Below are 18,854 nucleotides of genomic sequence, written 5' to 3' on the forward strand. Positions count from 1 at the left end.
TTTTGGACGAAATAAGGTAGAACTCCCTTTAACCAACATTGAACAATCTCATATGAATATATTTACATTTACAAAATAGTTCATGAAATTTTGGCACAATGCCATTTACTCGAGGTACAACTGTTGAATATACAAAATCATTTTTGCTAAAACACTGAGTATGTCGCCCTTCATTTACAGAGATACACTGTACCAAAATTTTCCAGTATATTAAAACAGTTTTTTAATTTACAAAATTTTGTTTAACAAAATACTTCCCCAGTGCGTATCCTTTTGATAAACCAAGGAACATCTTTACTGTGATTGAAATTCCACAACCCTTAAGCAGGAAATTCCAAACATTCACTCCTTCTGGGGAAGAAATTTCTTATCATCTGCTAATGTTTGACATTCAGAAATCTGACTCTAACTATGCCAGCCACTGCCCTTCTTCCCCTTCAACATCGCTTCCTCTGACATGTCACCTAATCATCCTTCCCACTGACATCCACAGATATACTTTGTCACCCATCCACGCCACTGGCCTTGAGCGTGGAGCGGAAGCCTAGGTTCCAGATGTCCTTCATCCCATGAGCACATCATAGGCCTTCGAGTGTGGAGCGGAGTAGTGATGCCGACATCACTGGCTGCCGAGTGCAAAGCAGAAACCTGGACTCCAGATGTCCTTTGTCACCTGTCCACTTCGCTGGAACACAGAATGGAGGCCTAGGTTCTGGCCTGATCTCTAATTCTTCTACACTTCTATCTCTGAACACTAACCTGACTCCTAACCACTCTCTCTGCCCCTAAAAGCATCACTACGAACTTTAAAAAAAAAAGTCTGGTAACAATCTCAACAGAGACCGCAGCTGGACAAAATATTGACTGGAAATTTATGCATTTGCATACATAATAGTAACTGCCACTGAATATATTGACCTAGCTTGTTTGGACCTAGATTGTTAAAGATTCCTCATTAAATTTAGGTCAAAGTGACTTTACTGCAACTTTATGGTTAATTCTATTTATTCAATTACCTGATTTCAAGTTTTTCAATATTTTCCTCCTCCACTTGGAAATGAGATTTCTTGGTGTAACTGCTGTTTCGAGTTACCTGAAATGTTTAATTAACAATGTATTAGAATAATCAAGATAATGTAGCAGTGTGCTACACACAGCGCTGCAATAACGACACAGAGTCGGTAAGCTGAAGTTACAAAAGAGGTTTATTCAAACTTTGCGGCCTTGCTTTAAAGCCTTCCTGATCCCGCCTTCCCCAGGCGGGAATGCTGTAGGGGGCGCGTATTCACAGTCCCATCCCGCACGCAGGCTTTTCCCCTTGCTGGTGAAGCAGGCTTGCCCTCTTTGGGACCTGCCTCAATGCCGGTGTGCGCCGCTTTGTGAGCCGGTTCGAGTGTGCTGGGAAGTGGTTCGCCACATAACCCCCCCAGAACCGGCGATACACCCCCCAATGTCCACAGTCTGGGTCGGACTCTGTTTGGGAGGTCTGCCTCTGTGCCACGGTGCCTGAATCTCGACCGGCTGCGCCAAGTCCACATGGGCCGGTTTGAGTTAGTCCACCATGAAAACCTCCTCTTTCCCCCCAATGTCCAGCACGAATGTGGACCCGTTGTTTCTGATCACCGTAAACGGCCCCTCGTAGGGCCGCTGTAGCGGTGCCCGATGTCCGCCCCGTCGTATAAAAACGAACTTACAGTTCTGCAGGTCTTTGGGTACGCAGGTCGGGTTCTGCCCATGCTGTGAAGTGGGTATGGGGGCCAGGTTACCGAGCCTCTCGCGTAGTCTGCCCAGGACTGCTGCGGGTTCTTCCTCTTGCCCCCTTGGGGCTGGTATAAACTCTCCTGGGACGAACAGGGGTGCGCCATACACCAACTCGGCCGACGAGGTGTGCAGATCCTCTTTGGGCGCCGTGCGGATTCCGAGCAGGACCCAGGGGAGCTCATCCACCCAGTTAGGCCCTTTGAGGCGGGCCATGAGAGCCGACTTCAGGTGACGGTGGAAACGCTCCACTAGTCCGTTCGACTGTAGGTGGTAGGCAGTTGTGTGGTGCAGCTGTGTCCCCAAAAGGCTGGTCATAGCTGACCACAGGCTGGAGGTGAACTGGGCGCCTCTGTCGGAGGTAATGTGGGCCGGTACACCAAAGCGAGATACCCAGGTGGCAATCAGTGCCCGGGCGCAAGATTCGGAGATGGTGTCGGTGAGCAGGACCGCCTCTGGCCATCTTGTGAACTGGTCCACGATAGTCAGGAGGTGTCGCGCTCCTCGCGACACTAGCAGGGGGTCCACGATATCCACATGAATGTGGTCGAAACGCCGGCGGGTGGGGTGGAACTGCTGCGGCAGAGCTTTGGTGTGCCGCTGCACCTTGGCTGTTTGGCAGTGCATGCACGTTCTGGCCCATTCACTGACCTGCTTGCGGAACCCGTGCCAAACGAACCTGGTGGCTACCATCCGGACGGTTGTCCTGATGGAGGGGTGCGCTAAGTTATGAATGGAGTTGAAAACGCGCCACCGCCAGGCTGCCGGAACGACGGGGCGGGGTTGGCCGGTGGTGACGCCACAGAGTAGGGTCCTCTCACCCGGGCCTACGGGGAGGTCCTGGAGCTGCAAACCAGAGACTGCAGTCCTGTAACTAGGGATATCCTCGTCTGCCTGCTGCGCCTCTGCCAGTGCTTCATAGTCTACCCCCTGGGACAGGGCTTGGATGTTAGAGCGGGAGAGGGCGTTCGCCACGATATTGTCCTTTCCTGAGACATGCCGGACATCCGTCATGTATTCGGAGATGTAGGACAGATGTCGCTGCTGGCGGGACAACCAGGGGTCAGATGCTTTCGTGAACGCAAAGGTAAACGGTTTGTGGTCTGTGAACGTGGTGAAGGGCCTACCTTCTAAGTACCACCTGAAATGCCAGATTGCCAGGTATAGTGCCAACAGTTCCCGGTCGAAAGCACTGTATTTGAGGTTGGGTGGTTGTAGGTGTTTGCTGAAAAACGCCAGGGGTTGCCAGCGACCCTCGATGAGTTGTTCCAGCACTCCACTGACTGCCGTGTTGGATGCGTCCACTGTGAGGGCAGTAGGGACGTCCGTTCTGGGGTGCACTAGCATCGCGGCGTTTGCCAAGGCTTCTTTGGTTTTAATGAAAGCGGCAGCGGACTCCTTGTCCCAGGTAATGTCCTTGCCCTTACCCGACATCAGGGCGAACAGGGGGCGCATGATTCGGGCAGCTGAAGGGAGGAAGCGGTGGTAGAAATTCATCATACCCACGAATTCCTGAAGGCCTTTGATTGTGTTGGGTCGGGGGAAATGGCGGACCGCGTCTACCTTGACGGGCAGAGGGGTTGCCCCGTCTTTAGTAATCCTGTGGCCCAGGAAGTTGATGGTGTCGAGCCCGAATTGGCATTTGGCTGGGTTGATTGTCAGGCCGTATTCACTCAGTCGGGCGTAGAGTTGACGGAGGTGGGACAGATGCTCCTGACGACTGCTGCTGGCTATGCGGATGTCGTCCAAATAGATGAAAGCGAAGTCCAGGTCACGTCCCACCGCGTCCATTAACCGCTGAAACGTCTGTGCGGCATTCTTTAGGCCGAATGGCATGCGGAGGAACTCGAAAAGGCCGAAAGGGGTGATGAGTGCCGTTTTGGGGACGTCGTCCGGATGCATCGGGATTTGATGGTATCCCCGGACGAGGTCTACCTTGGAGAAGATCCGTGCACCATGCAGGTTTGCTGCAAAGTCCTGAATGTGCGGTACAGGGTAGCGGTCCGGTGTTGTAGCCTCGTTCAGCCTGCGGTAGTCGCCGCATGGTCTCCAGCCCCCTGTTGCTTTGGGCACCATGTGCAGGGGGGAGGCCCATAGGCTGTCAGACCGCCGTATGATCCCCAATTCCTCCATCCTCTTGAACTCCTCCGCCAGCCGGCCGGAGCTGGTCCAGGGGAAGCCTTCAAGCCAGGGTGTGGAGGTGTGGCCCTTGCATCAGGATGTGGTGCTGTACGCCGCGTCTGGGCATGGCTGCCGTGAACTGCAGTGCCAGAACCGATGGGAAATCCGCCAGGACTCTGGTGAAGTCGTTGTCGGACAGCGTGATGGAGCCGAGGTGTGGGGCCGGCAACTGGGCTTCACCCAGGGAAGAACGTTTGAAAGGTCTCGGCGTGGACCAGTCTCTTCCTGGGCAGGTTGACCAGCAGGCTGTGAGCTCGCAAAAAATCCACTCTCAGGAGCGGTTGGGCTACGGCGGCCAGTGTGAAGTCCCACGTGAACCAGCTGGAGCCGAACTGTAGCCGCACTGTACGGGTGCCGTAGGTCCTTACTGTGCTGCCGTTCGCGGCCCCCAGGGTGGAACCCGGTTCTCTGTTGCGGGTGTCGTAACTCGTCAGAGCTAAGACGCTGATCTCGGCTCCGGTGTCAACCAAAAAGCGGCGTCCCGACTGCTTGTCCCAGACATACAGGAGACTATCCCGATGGCCAGCCGCTGTAGCCATCAGCGGTGGCTGGCCCTGGCGTTTCTTGGGAACTTGCAGGGCGGGCTACAGCGGCAGGCTTCTGTGCCCCACCATTAGTGGTAGAAACACCATTGTTCGTTGGTCTCTTCACCCCTGCCTCTGGGGTTAGCGGGCTCTGCGGCCGGGCCTGGTCTGGTCTGCTGCTGGGAGCGTGGCCTGGTGATCTGTGTGACAGACACCCCACTCTCCTTGGCTTTCTACAGCACGTCCGCCCGGGCCGTCACCTTCCAGGGGTCGCTGAAATCCGCGTCGGACAGCAGCAGGCGTATGTCCTCGGGCAGCTGCTCCAGGAATGCCTGCTCAAACATGAGGCAGGGCTTGGGACCTCTGGCCAGGGACAGCATCTCGTTCATCAAAGCCGACAGTGGCCTGTCCCCCAAACCATCCAGGTGCAGTAAGCGGGCAGCTCGCTTGCGCCGTGAGAGTCTGAAAGTCCTTATGAGCAAGGCTTTGAATTCTGTGCATTTGCTGTCTGCTGGGGGCGATTGTATGAACTCCTCAACCTGGGCCGCTGTCTCCTGGTTGAGGGAGCTCACCACGTAGTAGTAACGTGTGGCATCCAAGGTTATCTGCCGAATGTGGAATTGGGCTTCTGCTTGCTGGAACCATAGATGAGGTCACAGCGTCCAGAAGCTTGGCAGTTTCAACGAAACTGTATGAACAGATGCGGCGTCGTTCATCTCCGGTCCAAACATCGTTTGGGCCGTCAGGGTCACCAATTGTAGCGGTGTGCTACACGCAGCGCTGCAATAATGACACGGAGTCGGTAAGCTGCAGTTACAAAAGAGGTTTATTCAAACTTCGCGGCCTTGCTTAAAAACCTTCCTGATCCCGCCCTCCCCGGGCGGGAATGCTGTAGGGGGCGCGTATTCACAGTCCCGTCCCTCGCGCGGGCTTTTCCCCTTGCTGGTGAAGCAGGCTTGGCGCCCTCTTTGGGACTGGCCTCAATGCTGGCGCGCGCCGCTTTGTGAGCCGGTTCCGAGTGCGCTGGGAAGTGGGTCGCCACAATAATTCAATTTCATTTTCTTCTATGCAGAATGCTATTTTTATACAAAATTATTAATTCCACCAACAACAAAGGCCTCCTTCACAAGTTGCTTACTTCAAAATAGAATGTTTCATCGAACTGTGGGTTACTTGTTTTCTTCTTTACTTTGGTTCTTTTTTGATCCAACCTGATGAAACGAAAGAGAGATAATTTAGAGTAAATTTGTAACTAGGGACACCTTCAAAGTTAATTTCAAGATGGATGAAGAATAGGTTTGATGGTCTGACTGGATCTAGTCAGCTAACAGTAAAATTAGAAGGGCTCCTTTTCATCATGATTCCACAATTACATTGCACAAGCAATTCTTGCTACTTACATTCCTTGGTTCAGCTAACATCTGCCTTCACTTCCTGTTATTTCTCAATGTCTTTTCTCCTTCAGCTTTCTAGCTAGTCAGATCTACTTACATAGTTTCTACCACAATCACCAACTCTGGAAGCAAAGTACACATCCTCTGTACTTAGATTGTTCTCCTTGGACCTTGTTCCTGAACTTGCTAAAACTGAAGAAGCATTTGGGGTAGAACTGAGAACACAGAACTTCAGCATAACTGGTAGCATGGACTCCCACAAACTTTTCAGTAGCCTATCCAACTGGTGATTCAAAGCTGTGGTACAGTGTGCCGGTCTCACATTTGCTCTGGTCACTTCAGAACCGCAATGAAAGACACCCACAATCCCGAGGGATCAAGATGAGGCCTATACTCTAAATTCATAACTCCTAAACCACTAGAACAAACCACAACACAAATTCAATCTACCCCATTTCAACCTTTCATAATCTTAAGCGTAACATTTCTGTTCTAATGTAAATTTTTATCAACCACATATGGTGTGCATGCATTTTGGCTTCTTCACTTCAAATGCTTCTTACCGTTTACAGTGCTGTACTACAGAAAGCGCTCTTTACTACTAAACTATTCCACCAGAGGACACATCACAAACTTGATACCAAAGCACAATTACTGTCAATGCACTGACATTTACTACTCATGGTGATGGGATAAATGCCAAATTAGTAACACTATCACATAGTTTCAAAGCAAATTTGAGTTTCACCAGGTACAGGGCCATCACAAATTCCTATTCTGAACCTGAAGGCATATGATACATTGCCAAAAGAATAGCATCCTACTTTTCATTCTATGCGTGACCTGAAATATTCAGTTTCCTTACACCTTGCACATAAAATAAATCTTGAAGCAACTGTGAAGCAATGTCGCCCTCTGCTAAATATCATATTTCAGAGTATTACAAGACCTCAAATGGTCTAGATAAGCTCTTTCAAATCATATAGTGTTAGTACATAATGTAATCTAACATCTATAGAAAAGGATAGCAAAGCTGAGGCTCTGGACTAAATTATATAATCTGTTGATCTAGAAGTTTTCTCAGCAACCCAATTTCTCGCCTCACATGTAACATCACTGAACAACTATATTTCAAGAGAACACTTTAAGACTGTAAATTTCTACTGATTCAGATGATGTTCATTGAGACAGGTTACCACACTCTTCACATTCTTAAGTGAAGCTTGCTTGAAGCAGGGGGGTACCTCAAACTGCTGAAGTGAGAGGTTAAACGATATCCAGCCACATGATCAGCACAGGTCTTTAGTACTCTGACAGGTACCCTCTCGGGGCCAGATGTTTTCCATGGGCTCACCCTCCTGAAAGATGCTCTTATGCCTCAGAGACTGAAATCATAGGGACATTGGAGGGCTGTGGGAGTTCGTGAAGGTATATCTATGTTTTAATGATCAAAGCAGACATGAGCTCATCTGGGAGCGAAGAATTGTTGTCACCCATGTCAGCTGATTTCACTTTGTAGGAGGTGATAGCCTTCACGCACTGCCATAGCTGTTGAGCATCCTTCTGTAATTCAAGTTTGGTCCAGAATTGCCACTTCACACATGAAGTGGCTCTCAGAATCAGAATCAGGTTTATTATCACCGGTATTTGAAGTGAAATTTGTTAACTTCTCTCTGGGGAATGTATCTGGACCTCTTGTATTTAACTTGGTCACCAGACCTGAAGGCCTTCAGCAGATTGCAGATCTGATAGTTCATCCAAAGCTTCTGGTTGGGAAGACTAATGATTTTGTGGGGACACACTCATCTATGGCTTTTTATAAAGTCCGTGACAACCATGGTGTATTCACTCAGATCCTCTGAGTCTTGAACATGGCCCAGTGCACAGATCCAAAGCAAGCCCGCAGCTGCACCTTCGTCTCCTGCAACCACGTCCTTATAGTCCTTATCTCTAGGGCTCCATTCTTTAGTCTTTGCCTGTATGCAGGTAGGAGAAGGACAACCAAGTGATCAGATATCAGGAAATGTGGTCCTGGCATGGAACGGTAGGCATTCACCGAGTGTGGTCGAGTGTGTTGCGATCCCTGGTACTGCAGGTGATAGTTTGATGATAATAGGGAAGACATTTCTTCACCAAGCTTGATTGAAATCTTGAACAATGAGTTGACAGGAATTATGGTCAGCTGTTTCTTGTTTGCTAATCAAGGTACTCATTACTTCTGAGTGCTTACTTAATGTCCTTCCAAGAGGAATACAACCTTGTCATGGTTTGGAGGCTTGCATAACTCAATGTCCAGGAGAGCTATGCTGGTTGGAGTCAGGGCTTTATGCTTTGGCTCTCAGTAGGGTCACCCATGCCAAACAGGTCAAAGGATTGATGCCAGACTAAGACTGGTCCACCAATCCTCCAGGTTCAGGGGTTCAGAGTGCTAATGACCTTGACTGATGAAACAAACTGGTATGGAAACAGCAATGACAAATCCTTCTACATCTGTAGTCCCAGGTGGGGACTATTCCTGGATCTCCACTTGGGGCTTACATGGCCAACAGTAGTGAAAACTGAGAGGAAGTTACCAGCACAACGAAGGATGCCCTGAACACCACCAGAAGATGGCCAAGGACAGACAGTGATGGAAGATATTCACTGCTGTCCTAAATGCCAGCAGGCATAACGGGCTGCAAGTTGCTTAATGTTGGCCTTTGGTGGTGTGTAAACTGTGATCAGGATCATGCAGAAGAACTGTCTTGGTAAGTAAAACAGTCAGCACTTATAATGCTGGCACTAATATACCCCTTTCCCATATCATATATTATAAATTACATTCTCCTGATCTTAAATGATCTACAAGCAAAACAGTGAACTAAGATAACCTGACAATGACTAGCTTCTAAATCTACTGCAGATTTACAACAGCAATTAAGTGAACCAGGACCTGGTATTATTCTTTTATTTTAAGGAATTCCTTTAAATAGATTAACTAAAACAGCATGTTTGTGAAACACAGTCTGACTTCTGTGTTCCATTATTTTTAAATCTATTTATAAAGCAAATAGGTGCTTAAGGTTCAATACATATCAATTAAAATGGCTTGCATTCTTAAAGGAAGGATTAATGTTTGGCCACCTGACATTAATCAAATGACAATACTACAAGATTGGTGAAATTTGAGAAAATGATGAAATTAAGATTGCAGATAACACAAAAGTTGATTGAATTATGGATAGTAATGAAAGTTGTAACAGAATATACAAGGTACAGGTCAGTTGGAAGTTGGGGGGGAGAAATAGCAAATTAATCAGAGCAAGTATGAGGCATTGTGTTTTAGGAGGGCAAATGCAAGAGCAATGTATTATGGACATTTGGATAATGGAAATGTTTGATACATGGAATAAAATTCTCACTCCGAATATGTATGAAAAAAGTAAATGACTAAACACAAAATTTATCTATTTCTCAAACTATATTCTTGACATGTACAGGTGAGACTGTTTTGTGTCATGCAAAGACTTGATACAGACCATTTTCTAGCAATGCAGCTTCTGTCCCCTGTAATACAGGGTCATCTGGAAACCGCAGGGCCATTAGGAGTTTTGATGTGTAGAAGGATCTTAGGGTGCAAGTCCGCAGTTCCCTTAAAATGGCAACAGAAGTACAGAGGATGATAAGGGTGGTATACTGTATGCAGGCCTTCATCAGCTGGGGGAATGAGTACAATAAAACTGGGAAGTCATGCCATAAGCAGTATAAATTTTGGTTAGGCCACATGGGATCTAGTTGCCACATTACAGGAAGGACGCGAAGACTCTGGAGAAGGTACTAAAGTAGCTCTCTAGTTTGTTGTCTGGATTGGTGAGTATTACCTACAAAAAGGTCAGACAAACTTGGATTGTTTTCATTACAGAATCAGAGGCTGAGGACCTGATAGAAGCATTTAAAAAAAATTATAAGAGGTATAGAAAGGGTAGATAATCAGAATCTTTTTCACAGGGTGGACACATCAAATACTAGAGAAACAAAGTTTAAGATAGGAGGAGAAAAAGTTAAATTCACTTCAAAATATTAAACGTAGCTATTTTATATGATCTTTGAGAAGGCCAAAGTGAAAGACTAAATGTTTAATTCTAGGACTTAATGTATTACAGTGATTATAAAATAACATTCTCAATTCAGTTGCATTTGTCTATAAGTAGACTATAGATGGTAATTAAAAATTTTTGAACATTGTACCTGGAAGGTCCAACCAATGAGATAGAGGCATATGGATCCCCACTCTGTCCACCTACAAGAGGAAGTCCTTGGCATTCAATAATCCTGTAGGTTTATAAAATAGCAAGCAAAAGTCATCTCAGATTCTTATTTTAAATTGTTTTAATTTTAATGTTGCCAATTTCTGTCCTGTGCTCATTTGCACATGATCCACAACTGATTTTTCCCTTTGCTTTCTTAACATTTCCATCTTCATCTCAGGCGATGAGCTAGTAATCTATCTAACCCACCCACACCTCCCTCCACAGTTCCCATACACCCATCCCAGATCCTGTAAAGACTTAAATTGATTTTCCAGTTTAGTCTTCTCAGTTGAACCTGCTACACAGCTGCCTTGGATATGTCATCTTCTTTCATTAACCATGCCTTTCCCCCTACTATTGTTGATAGGGAACTCAAATACAGTTCCTCTACTAACCTTATTTCTAATCACTCCTAATCAGAACAAGGATGCAGCCAGCCACCTCCACATTTAATGCATCCTCCTCCACAACTTTCACACTTTGAAAGGAATTTCACTATCAGACACCTTCCACTTCTATGCCCTGTCAACATTCCAAAAAGACTGTTTTCACTATGATTCCTTGGTTTACTTTCACCTCTGTAAAACATTCCCTTTCTCACTGCATTTTTCCATGCAGTCATAGGAGATGCAAAACTTGCCCAATTTCTCTTCCCTCCTCACCATTCAGAGAACCAATAGTCCTTGCTGATGAAGCAGTAGTTCCTTTACACTTCATCCAATTCTGTGGATTACCTTCAGTGCTCAGTACGTCATGAGGAATTAATTGTAGCTCGGTTGACTTCATTCAGTTGGCAAGGGTAATCCTGAGTTTTCTATAATTTTCCACCCTTCTCCCACTATTACCCTTGTCTTCAGCCTCCTATATTATTTTAACAATGTCAATTGGGAAAATCAAAGATAACAATTTCAGAGAAGTCATCTTTTTCTTCTATACACAGATATAGCCATCATGTTTTATTTCACTTTATTGCAGTTTGTTTTAATCATCTATAACAAATGATTTCTAATGCAATTATTTGATAATTTGGTCTACATCTCTTGTAAACCCTGTCAGAAAGGAATTTTGCCCTTCCCTTTCTGGGGATTTAAATTAGACTAGTTTTCCTCATGCCCTGCTTCTCGTGAAGCCCTTGCCTGAATTTTCATTTGACGCATATACTTCTTGACCGACTGAGCACTTTTCACAGTTTATGGTCATTTTCAATTTCAACATTCAATTTTATTGATATGTTTAATAGCCATACTGGCTTAGTCTAAACCTCAGTTTTTTCTACAACCAAGTATTTATATGTAATTATACAAAATATTACTGCTTAATCAGCAACCATATTCACTTATAGCTCTCTATTACCCACTGAACTCCTAATCAGGGAATTAAATATTCTATTCCATATGAACACAAGAGTTCCAATTTTAATAGTTTATATAGAAACTTGCCAAACGGCTTCTGAAACTTGATGACATGCAATTAAAGAGAAAAATATTGGAAATACTTGATATGAGATTAATCCAGCATCTTCTGTACTCACTAATTTTCCCTATATTCATAACACTTTGAAACGAGTATTTAATAATGTTACTCTGGTTAGAATGTTTTTCCTGCTTAAGTCATGTGGAATACTGCTGCATCAAACAGATGATGGCATATATTAAGAGTTTAGAATCAACTCCAGTAAGTTCATTATGAAAATATGTAAGCAGCAACATGAATTACTTTTTGTCTGCAGAACTTCAATTTGGGCCTGCAACAAAACCTTCAAAATTTGAATGCTGATGCTGCTGTGGTTTAAAACATAACTGTGAACTGAAGATAGCTGTAAAGTCACCCTGGGAACCTAAATGTTGAAACTGTGTAGGTGGAGAGATTTTGAAACTATGAATAATTTGAAGCATTACCTTAACTTAATTTCAGATACACAGAATACCTCCTCAGCTCTGCAAAGGCTAATTAGCTTGATGGTGCAGTTGCTTCCGATAAGCGTAACCCACAAGAAATTAGCCCATCAGATTCGTATATTGCATATCAAAGAATAAATTGAATGAAAACGGGGCTTTGTGATGCTCGTCTCTAGTCCTGTCAGTGCTACAAATACAAGCTTGAACGTTTTTTGGAATCTATGATCCTTCTTTACAATCAGCATCATGATGAAAACAAAAATTCTGCAATCATTAAACTTACCACTTAGATAATACCCTTGTTTTAATTACTACACAAGTATATAGACTGGCAGCCACTGAAGTGTGCTGTTCTTTCGGGTTTTACATTTCTTAAACTATACAGCTTTTACACAGAAAGTAACTGATAAATCATTTCTTTGGAAATGAATATTCAAATTATCTAGAGCCACTGAAACAGAATGACACTTCATGTTTTAGCCTTGATAATTCATGTTATTAAATTACCGTAATAATTGTTTCACCATCACTTGCTTGCACATTATTTGAGACTACCAACACTGCAAATTCCTAAATAGTTTTTAAACACCAACTGCAATCCAAAAGCAAATTCACTGGCTCAAATTACTGTTAGCCAACAGCAAAACAGTTTAAAAAATACTGACAACAACACACACAAAATGCTGGTGGATCACAGCAGGCCAGTATGTTTTTTGGCCATCCACAATAGATTTGTTCAGTCTCATCACTATCTTATAGCAAAATAGGTGCTGGAACCACACTGAAAACCTTATCCTGCACTATACTTATCAAGATAAAACCAGAGTATAATCAGTTATTTATTTCCTTAAATGCAAAATCATACAAGTTAAGAAAATGGTGCAATGCAACCTCAAACTATGAACAGAGTAGCTCAATAATAGTAGTGGTGAATGGGGGGGGGGGGGGGGTCCTTCAAATTCATCCAAATCACCTCTGCATCATCTAGAGTTTTTTGTCACGAAGTTCAATTCTTCTTCATTAATAAATAACTATCACCTATCACAAACTGTGTTTGCAGCAATGTTTTGCTTGTCCATCTGATTGGATTTAATATGACACTGTCATTCATTAAATTCCACTGCACAATTTGCCCTGTTAATTTGATTTTTACAATTACTGGATTAGCAAGAAGGGAGAAGCCTAACAAACAGTATAATTACTAAATTAGTAAATGCAACAACTACACATTCACTAACTTGATAGGGCAGGAACCAAAAATCAAAGTATTCACTGACAAGGATTTAGTAATTAATTACCAAGGCCATTCAAAGATTCTGCAGAAAACTAGCATCCTACTCAACTCATTGAACAATTTATTCTATCAGGAGTTAATGCTACTTTCCATACATTTTTATTCATAACTAAATGAAAAAAAAACTATTCAAATAAAAGGACACATACATGAACTCTAGATCACAGCCAGATAAGGTAGCATAAAAATAACTGGACAATCTTCCTTCATCAACCTGACAATGTTGATTAAGCTAATGCATATCTAAACAAACTAGTGTCATCTAGCACCGGTTTTCAAATTGCCTCTGTAATCCATTCGGAAATCAGGAATGGACTACTCTCTGAGAATTTTAATAATTACTGCACTAGGTGGCAGCCTAACTCAACCATTATCTCAAGAATCATTTTGACTCTCATATTTAAGTATTGTGCAAGCCTACCCTTTGGGTCCCAAGAGAATCAGGCTCTGTTTAAATTGTTGTCTATCGGATGGAATAAAAATTATGCTAGGCTTATCCAACAAACATTTTCAGCAAGCCATAGATATGGCTACCACAATATTATTTTAGCAATGCAACAACTCACAAAGACCCCTTAGACAGCATCTTCTAATCTAAAACTATGACGTTTAGATTAGATAGAAATATGGAAAGTAAACACCTGGAGATTGTCATCCAAGCCACATACCATCCTGAACTGGAAATGTATTTCACTTCCATCACCACCATCACCAAAATCTCGGAATTCTCTACCAAACAACTTTGTGGATAAACCTACACAATGATCACATCACAATGATGTCAATTAAAAAAAAGCTTTGCACATTCTTTGCAAGAGTCATTAGGGATGTACAATTAAGGCTCAGTCTGTCAAAATCATTTCCCTTGAATATAGGCTTGGCTGCCTGAGCCCATAAAGTACCTAATATTTTGCATAATACAAATGAATGCATTTCATTGGTGCATATTTACATTTTATTGACCACCACATGAAACACTATCAGTCACAGTTTGTGTTTTATGTCATTATTTATCAACAATGTCCAAAAAGGATTATACAGCTACACAATATGCAAATAAGTATTGCAATCAAATGTCAGATCATATTATTCATTTTTAAAACATGAATCAGAAATATAATCATCCATTTCAAGGCATATAGCCAAATACAGGACACCATCAAAAAAATTAAGACAGAGCAACACATCGTGTATACAAGGTACTGGTTGGGAGGTGGGGAATAGAAAGGATCATTGCTGTGCATACCAATTGGCAAGAAACAACTGAAGTCCTCTAGCAATTTGCACTGTGAATGAGGCATATTTTCTGAGACCACCATATTAGCTGATACAGCAAAAATGTTGATTGTAGCAAGTTTTAAAAGTTCACTTAGAGATCATGAATGGGCAACATTTTGGAAGATGATTCAATGTGAGGATGTTCAAGACTTTATCTGGGGGCAAAGATAAATCAAAACAGTTTCTAAAACAATGGAGGAGCAAATTGAAGCATCCTTAGCTGGCCAGCTGTGCCAAAATTAGGTCAACTGAATATTGGAAATTATCAAACCAATCAAGTTTAACTATCATTCAAACCATACATAGATACAGTTGAACATGACAGCGTTCCTCTGGGGCCAAGGTGCATAACATACATTCAAAACAGTGAGAAAGAAACAAAAACAAGCACATCATTACTCAAGAAAACACATGTAAAGTCCAAATCCCTGAGCCAGATGCAAATTGATGGTACAGCTCCTAGCAATCCAGCCTGTTATTCCACCAGTTGAACACTGGAGGGCAGCATTGGTGGGAAAGGCATGCTCCCAACTGAGCATGGACACCACGCTACACCACCTCCAGCGACTTCTCACTCGGACTGCAACAGCAGATTAGCCCACAGCTTGAGGCCTAGTCCTTGCTACAACTGCTGCCTTGTCACCTGTCTCACCAGCAAACAAGGGAGACAGGCCTGCAGCATCTTACATTATCATTGTCCAACAAGGTCTTGCAATCCAAATGTCGAAGATAGTCACTCACGGTTACACTGCACACCAATTTTGTGGACCAACTCCGATGTCTTCGCATAGCAGCAGCAGAACGATCTGCATCCATGTCAGCTCCACTAAACCTTCTCTGGCCTGAGTGCTGCCCTCTCCATTTCTGGCCTGAATGTGGGCTTCTTCTTCAATACCGTGGCCAGCTGCTCAGAACATCGAACAGAATGCTGATGCAGTAGACCTGCTATACCCGTTGTTCAGCAAGGAGAATATAAAAAACATACTTCAAAAGTGCACCATTGGTTGGCCCTCAAGAGGCTGCTGCATTTGAACATGCCACCATTTTATCATCAGAGGTTTGCACAAAAAAGAATGGAAGTTATGATAGTTTCATAAGTCTCTGGTTAAACCACATGCAGAGTAATGTGTTCAGTTCTGCACAATGCACTTCTGGCACCTCTGGAAGGGTATAAGAAGCCATGGAGGCTTACCCTAAGAAGTTGGAAAAACATGAACAGGACTGAAATAAACCATAAACACATATGCATTGAATAACAGACAATATTTAACATTTTCTCTTCATCTATGTTATTTGCTAGAAATTCAGGACAAAGGTACACACCCTAAAAATTAGACCAGGCCATTCAGAGGTGACACTGGGAAACACTTGTTCACACTAAGAAGAGGAAATCATATCTTCTTCTCAAAGACCCAGGACACTGAACCAGTTGAAAAACTCAAAATTGACATAGGTTGTTAAGCAATATGAAATAGTGCTAAAGAAGGTTTAAACAACTAAGGTAAAGCCCATCTATGAGTTAAACAAAAATCAAAACCAATACAGGGGATTGAATTATGTACTACCTAACACAATTCTATTCTAACACAAGTCACATCAAGCCACCTGAAAGGTTTAAATCCAAAGTAGCCTCATTTCTCCAGTTTCAATTACAAAAAAATGTGATTAATAACCAGCACAGACATTTTCAGTAACAGATAAAAACGATTACTAATTTCTGAAATGTATTTACGAGGAGGAACCCACCACTACCACTTGTCTTCCCTATATTTCCACTGTTTCTAAAAGGATTGCCAGGATCTTGAAGAAAAACAGACTAATAACGTCCACAAACATGCAAGGAAGCTGAAGTCACAGCTCATGTGGGTCAAAGATGACTTGGGACTCAGGTCAGCTGGTGTTTACAGAATTCCCTGTAAATGTAGAGCAGCGTATATTGGCCAGATGGACACATGGTGGAAACCCACATCAAGGAGCACAGGAGGCGTATCCATTTGGGTTATATGGAGAAACTGACGGTCGCAGAACACTGCACTCACAACGGCCATGGGATTGATTTCAACATCACGAAACTACTGTGCTTCACCAATGGCTTTCAGGACCGCCTGGTAAAGGAAGTCATTGAAATAAACTACAGGAAAGGAATTTTAACAAAGATGAAGGTCACAGTCTAAGAACTGGAATACAATTATGAACAAGGTGTGAGAGCAAAAACCTGATTTGATGAAGACTAACCAATTAAGAGGTATGGACTAGAGGTATAAATACTACCGGACTAGACATGCCCAGGCATCATCCCTGAAGATGACATGTTTGTCATTGAAATGCTGGTTATAAATCGATATAATGGGAGACTGAAAATGCATGCCAAAAGGGCAATGTTACAATCGTCATAGGGGACTTTAAAATGCAGGCAGATTAGGAAAATCAGGATGATGCTGGATTACAGGAGGGGTAATTTCTAGAGTGCCAATAAGATAAGTTTTTTTGTAAGAGCAGTTCATGGTTGAGCACACTAGAGATTCAGCTGTTCTGGTTTGGGTATTGTGCAGTGAACTAGAATTGATTAGAGAGCTTAAGGTAAAAGAACCCTTAGGGCTAAGTGATCATAATATGATTGAATTCACCCTGAAATTTGAGAAGCAGAAGCTAATGTAAGATGTATTAGTATTACAGTGGAGCAAATGGAATTACAGAGGCATGAAGTGTAAGATGAAGGAACACATACCAATCCTCAGAGGTATCAGAAGTGGAGAGAGTGAGTAGTTTTAAGTTCCTGGGTGTCAAGATCTCTGAGGACCTAACCTGGTCCCAAAATATCGATACAGTAATAAAGAAGACAAGACAGCGACTATACTTCATTAGGAGTTTGAAGAGATTTGGTATGTGACAAATACACTCAAAAACTTCTATACAGGCTACATCACTGTCTGGTATGGGGGGGGGGGCAGCAGTGGGGGCTACTGCACAGGACCAAAAGAAGCTGCAGAGAGATGTAAATTTAGTCGGCTCCATCTTGGGTACTAGCCTACAAAGTACGCAGGACATCTTTAGGGAGCGGTGTCTCAGAAAGGCAGCGTCCATTATTAAGGACCTCCAACACCCAGGGCATGCCATTTTCTCACCGTTATCATCAGGTAGGAGATACAGAAGCCTGAAAGCACATACTCAGTGATTCAGGAACAGCTTCTTCCCCTCTGCCATCTGATTCCTAAATGGACATTGAACCCGTGAACACTACCTCTCTTTTTTAATGTATATTATTTGTTTTTTTGCACGATTTTTAATCTATTCAATATACGCATACTGTAATTGATTTATTTTTTATTATTATTATTTTGTTCTTCTTCTATTTTATTATGTATTGCATTGAACTGCTGCTGCTGAGTTAACAAATTTCACAACACATGCCGATGATAATAACCCTGATTCTGATTCTGAAAGAAGAGTTGGCCAGAATTGATTGGTAAAGTACACTGGCAGGGATGACAGCAGAGCAGCATCGGCTGGATTTCTGGAAGTAATATGGAAGGCACAGGATATATGCATCCCAAGGAAGAAGAAGTATTTTAAAAGGCAAGATGATGCAAGCATGGCTAACAAGAGAAGTCAAAGTTCACATAAAAAGCAAAGGGAGGGCATATAATAGAGCAAAAATTAGTGGGAAGCTTCTAAAAACCAACAGAAGGCAACTAAAAAAGTCATTAAGGTAAAGATGGAATACAAAAGTAACTAGCCAATAATATTACATAAGATTTCAAATGTTTCTTCTCATACACAAAGTGTAAAAGAAAGTCGAGAGTGGACATCAGACTGCTGTAAATCGATGCTGGAGAAGTAGTAATGGGGGTCAACAAAATGGTGGATGACTGAATAAATATTTTGCATCTGTCTTTATGGTGGAAGAACCAGGTGTCAGGGGTCATGAAGTGTTTGGAGTTACCATAACTAGAGAGAAGGTTCTTGGAAAACTGAAAGGTCTGAAGGTAGATAAGTCACCTGAACCAAATGGTGTACACCCCAGCGTTCTGAAAGAGGTGGATAAAGAGACTGTGGAGGCATTAGGAAAGATCTTTAAAGAATCACTAGAATCTGGAATGGTTCCAGAAGTCTGGAAGATTGCAAATGTCACTCTCCTCTTCAAAAAGGGACAGGGGCAGAAGAAAGGAAACTATAGGTCTGTTAGTCTGACCTCCGTGGTCAGGGTACTTGGAGGCACATGATACAATAGGCATGGT

At 43.2% G+C, this 18,854-nt stretch overlaps 1 protein-coding gene across 1 annotated transcript in view; it reads right to left on the minus strand.

Moving 5' to 3' along the window:
• The window catches only part of rasa2 (RAS p21 protein activator 2), a 173,631-nt gene that overhangs the window by 61,697 nt on the left and 93,080 nt on the right, over window positions 1-18,854 (minus strand). Inside the window, exons 6-8 of the mRNA XM_073041454.1 lie at window positions 10,085-10,168; window positions 5,602-5,674; window positions 1,017-1,093 (exon numbers count right to left, since the gene is read on the minus strand). Coding sequence (XP_072897555.1) covers window positions 1,017-1,093; window positions 5,602-5,674; window positions 10,085-10,168 — 234 coding nt within the window. The remainder of the gene's footprint in view (window positions 1-1,016; window positions 1,094-5,601; window positions 5,675-10,084; window positions 10,169-18,854) is intronic.

This window comes from Hemitrygon akajei, chromosome 3, assembly GCF_048418815.1.
Source record: "Hemitrygon akajei chromosome 3, sHemAka1.3, whole genome shotgun sequence".
Taxonomy (NCBI): domain Eukaryota; kingdom Metazoa; phylum Chordata; class Chondrichthyes; order Myliobatiformes; family Dasyatidae; genus Hemitrygon; species Hemitrygon akajei.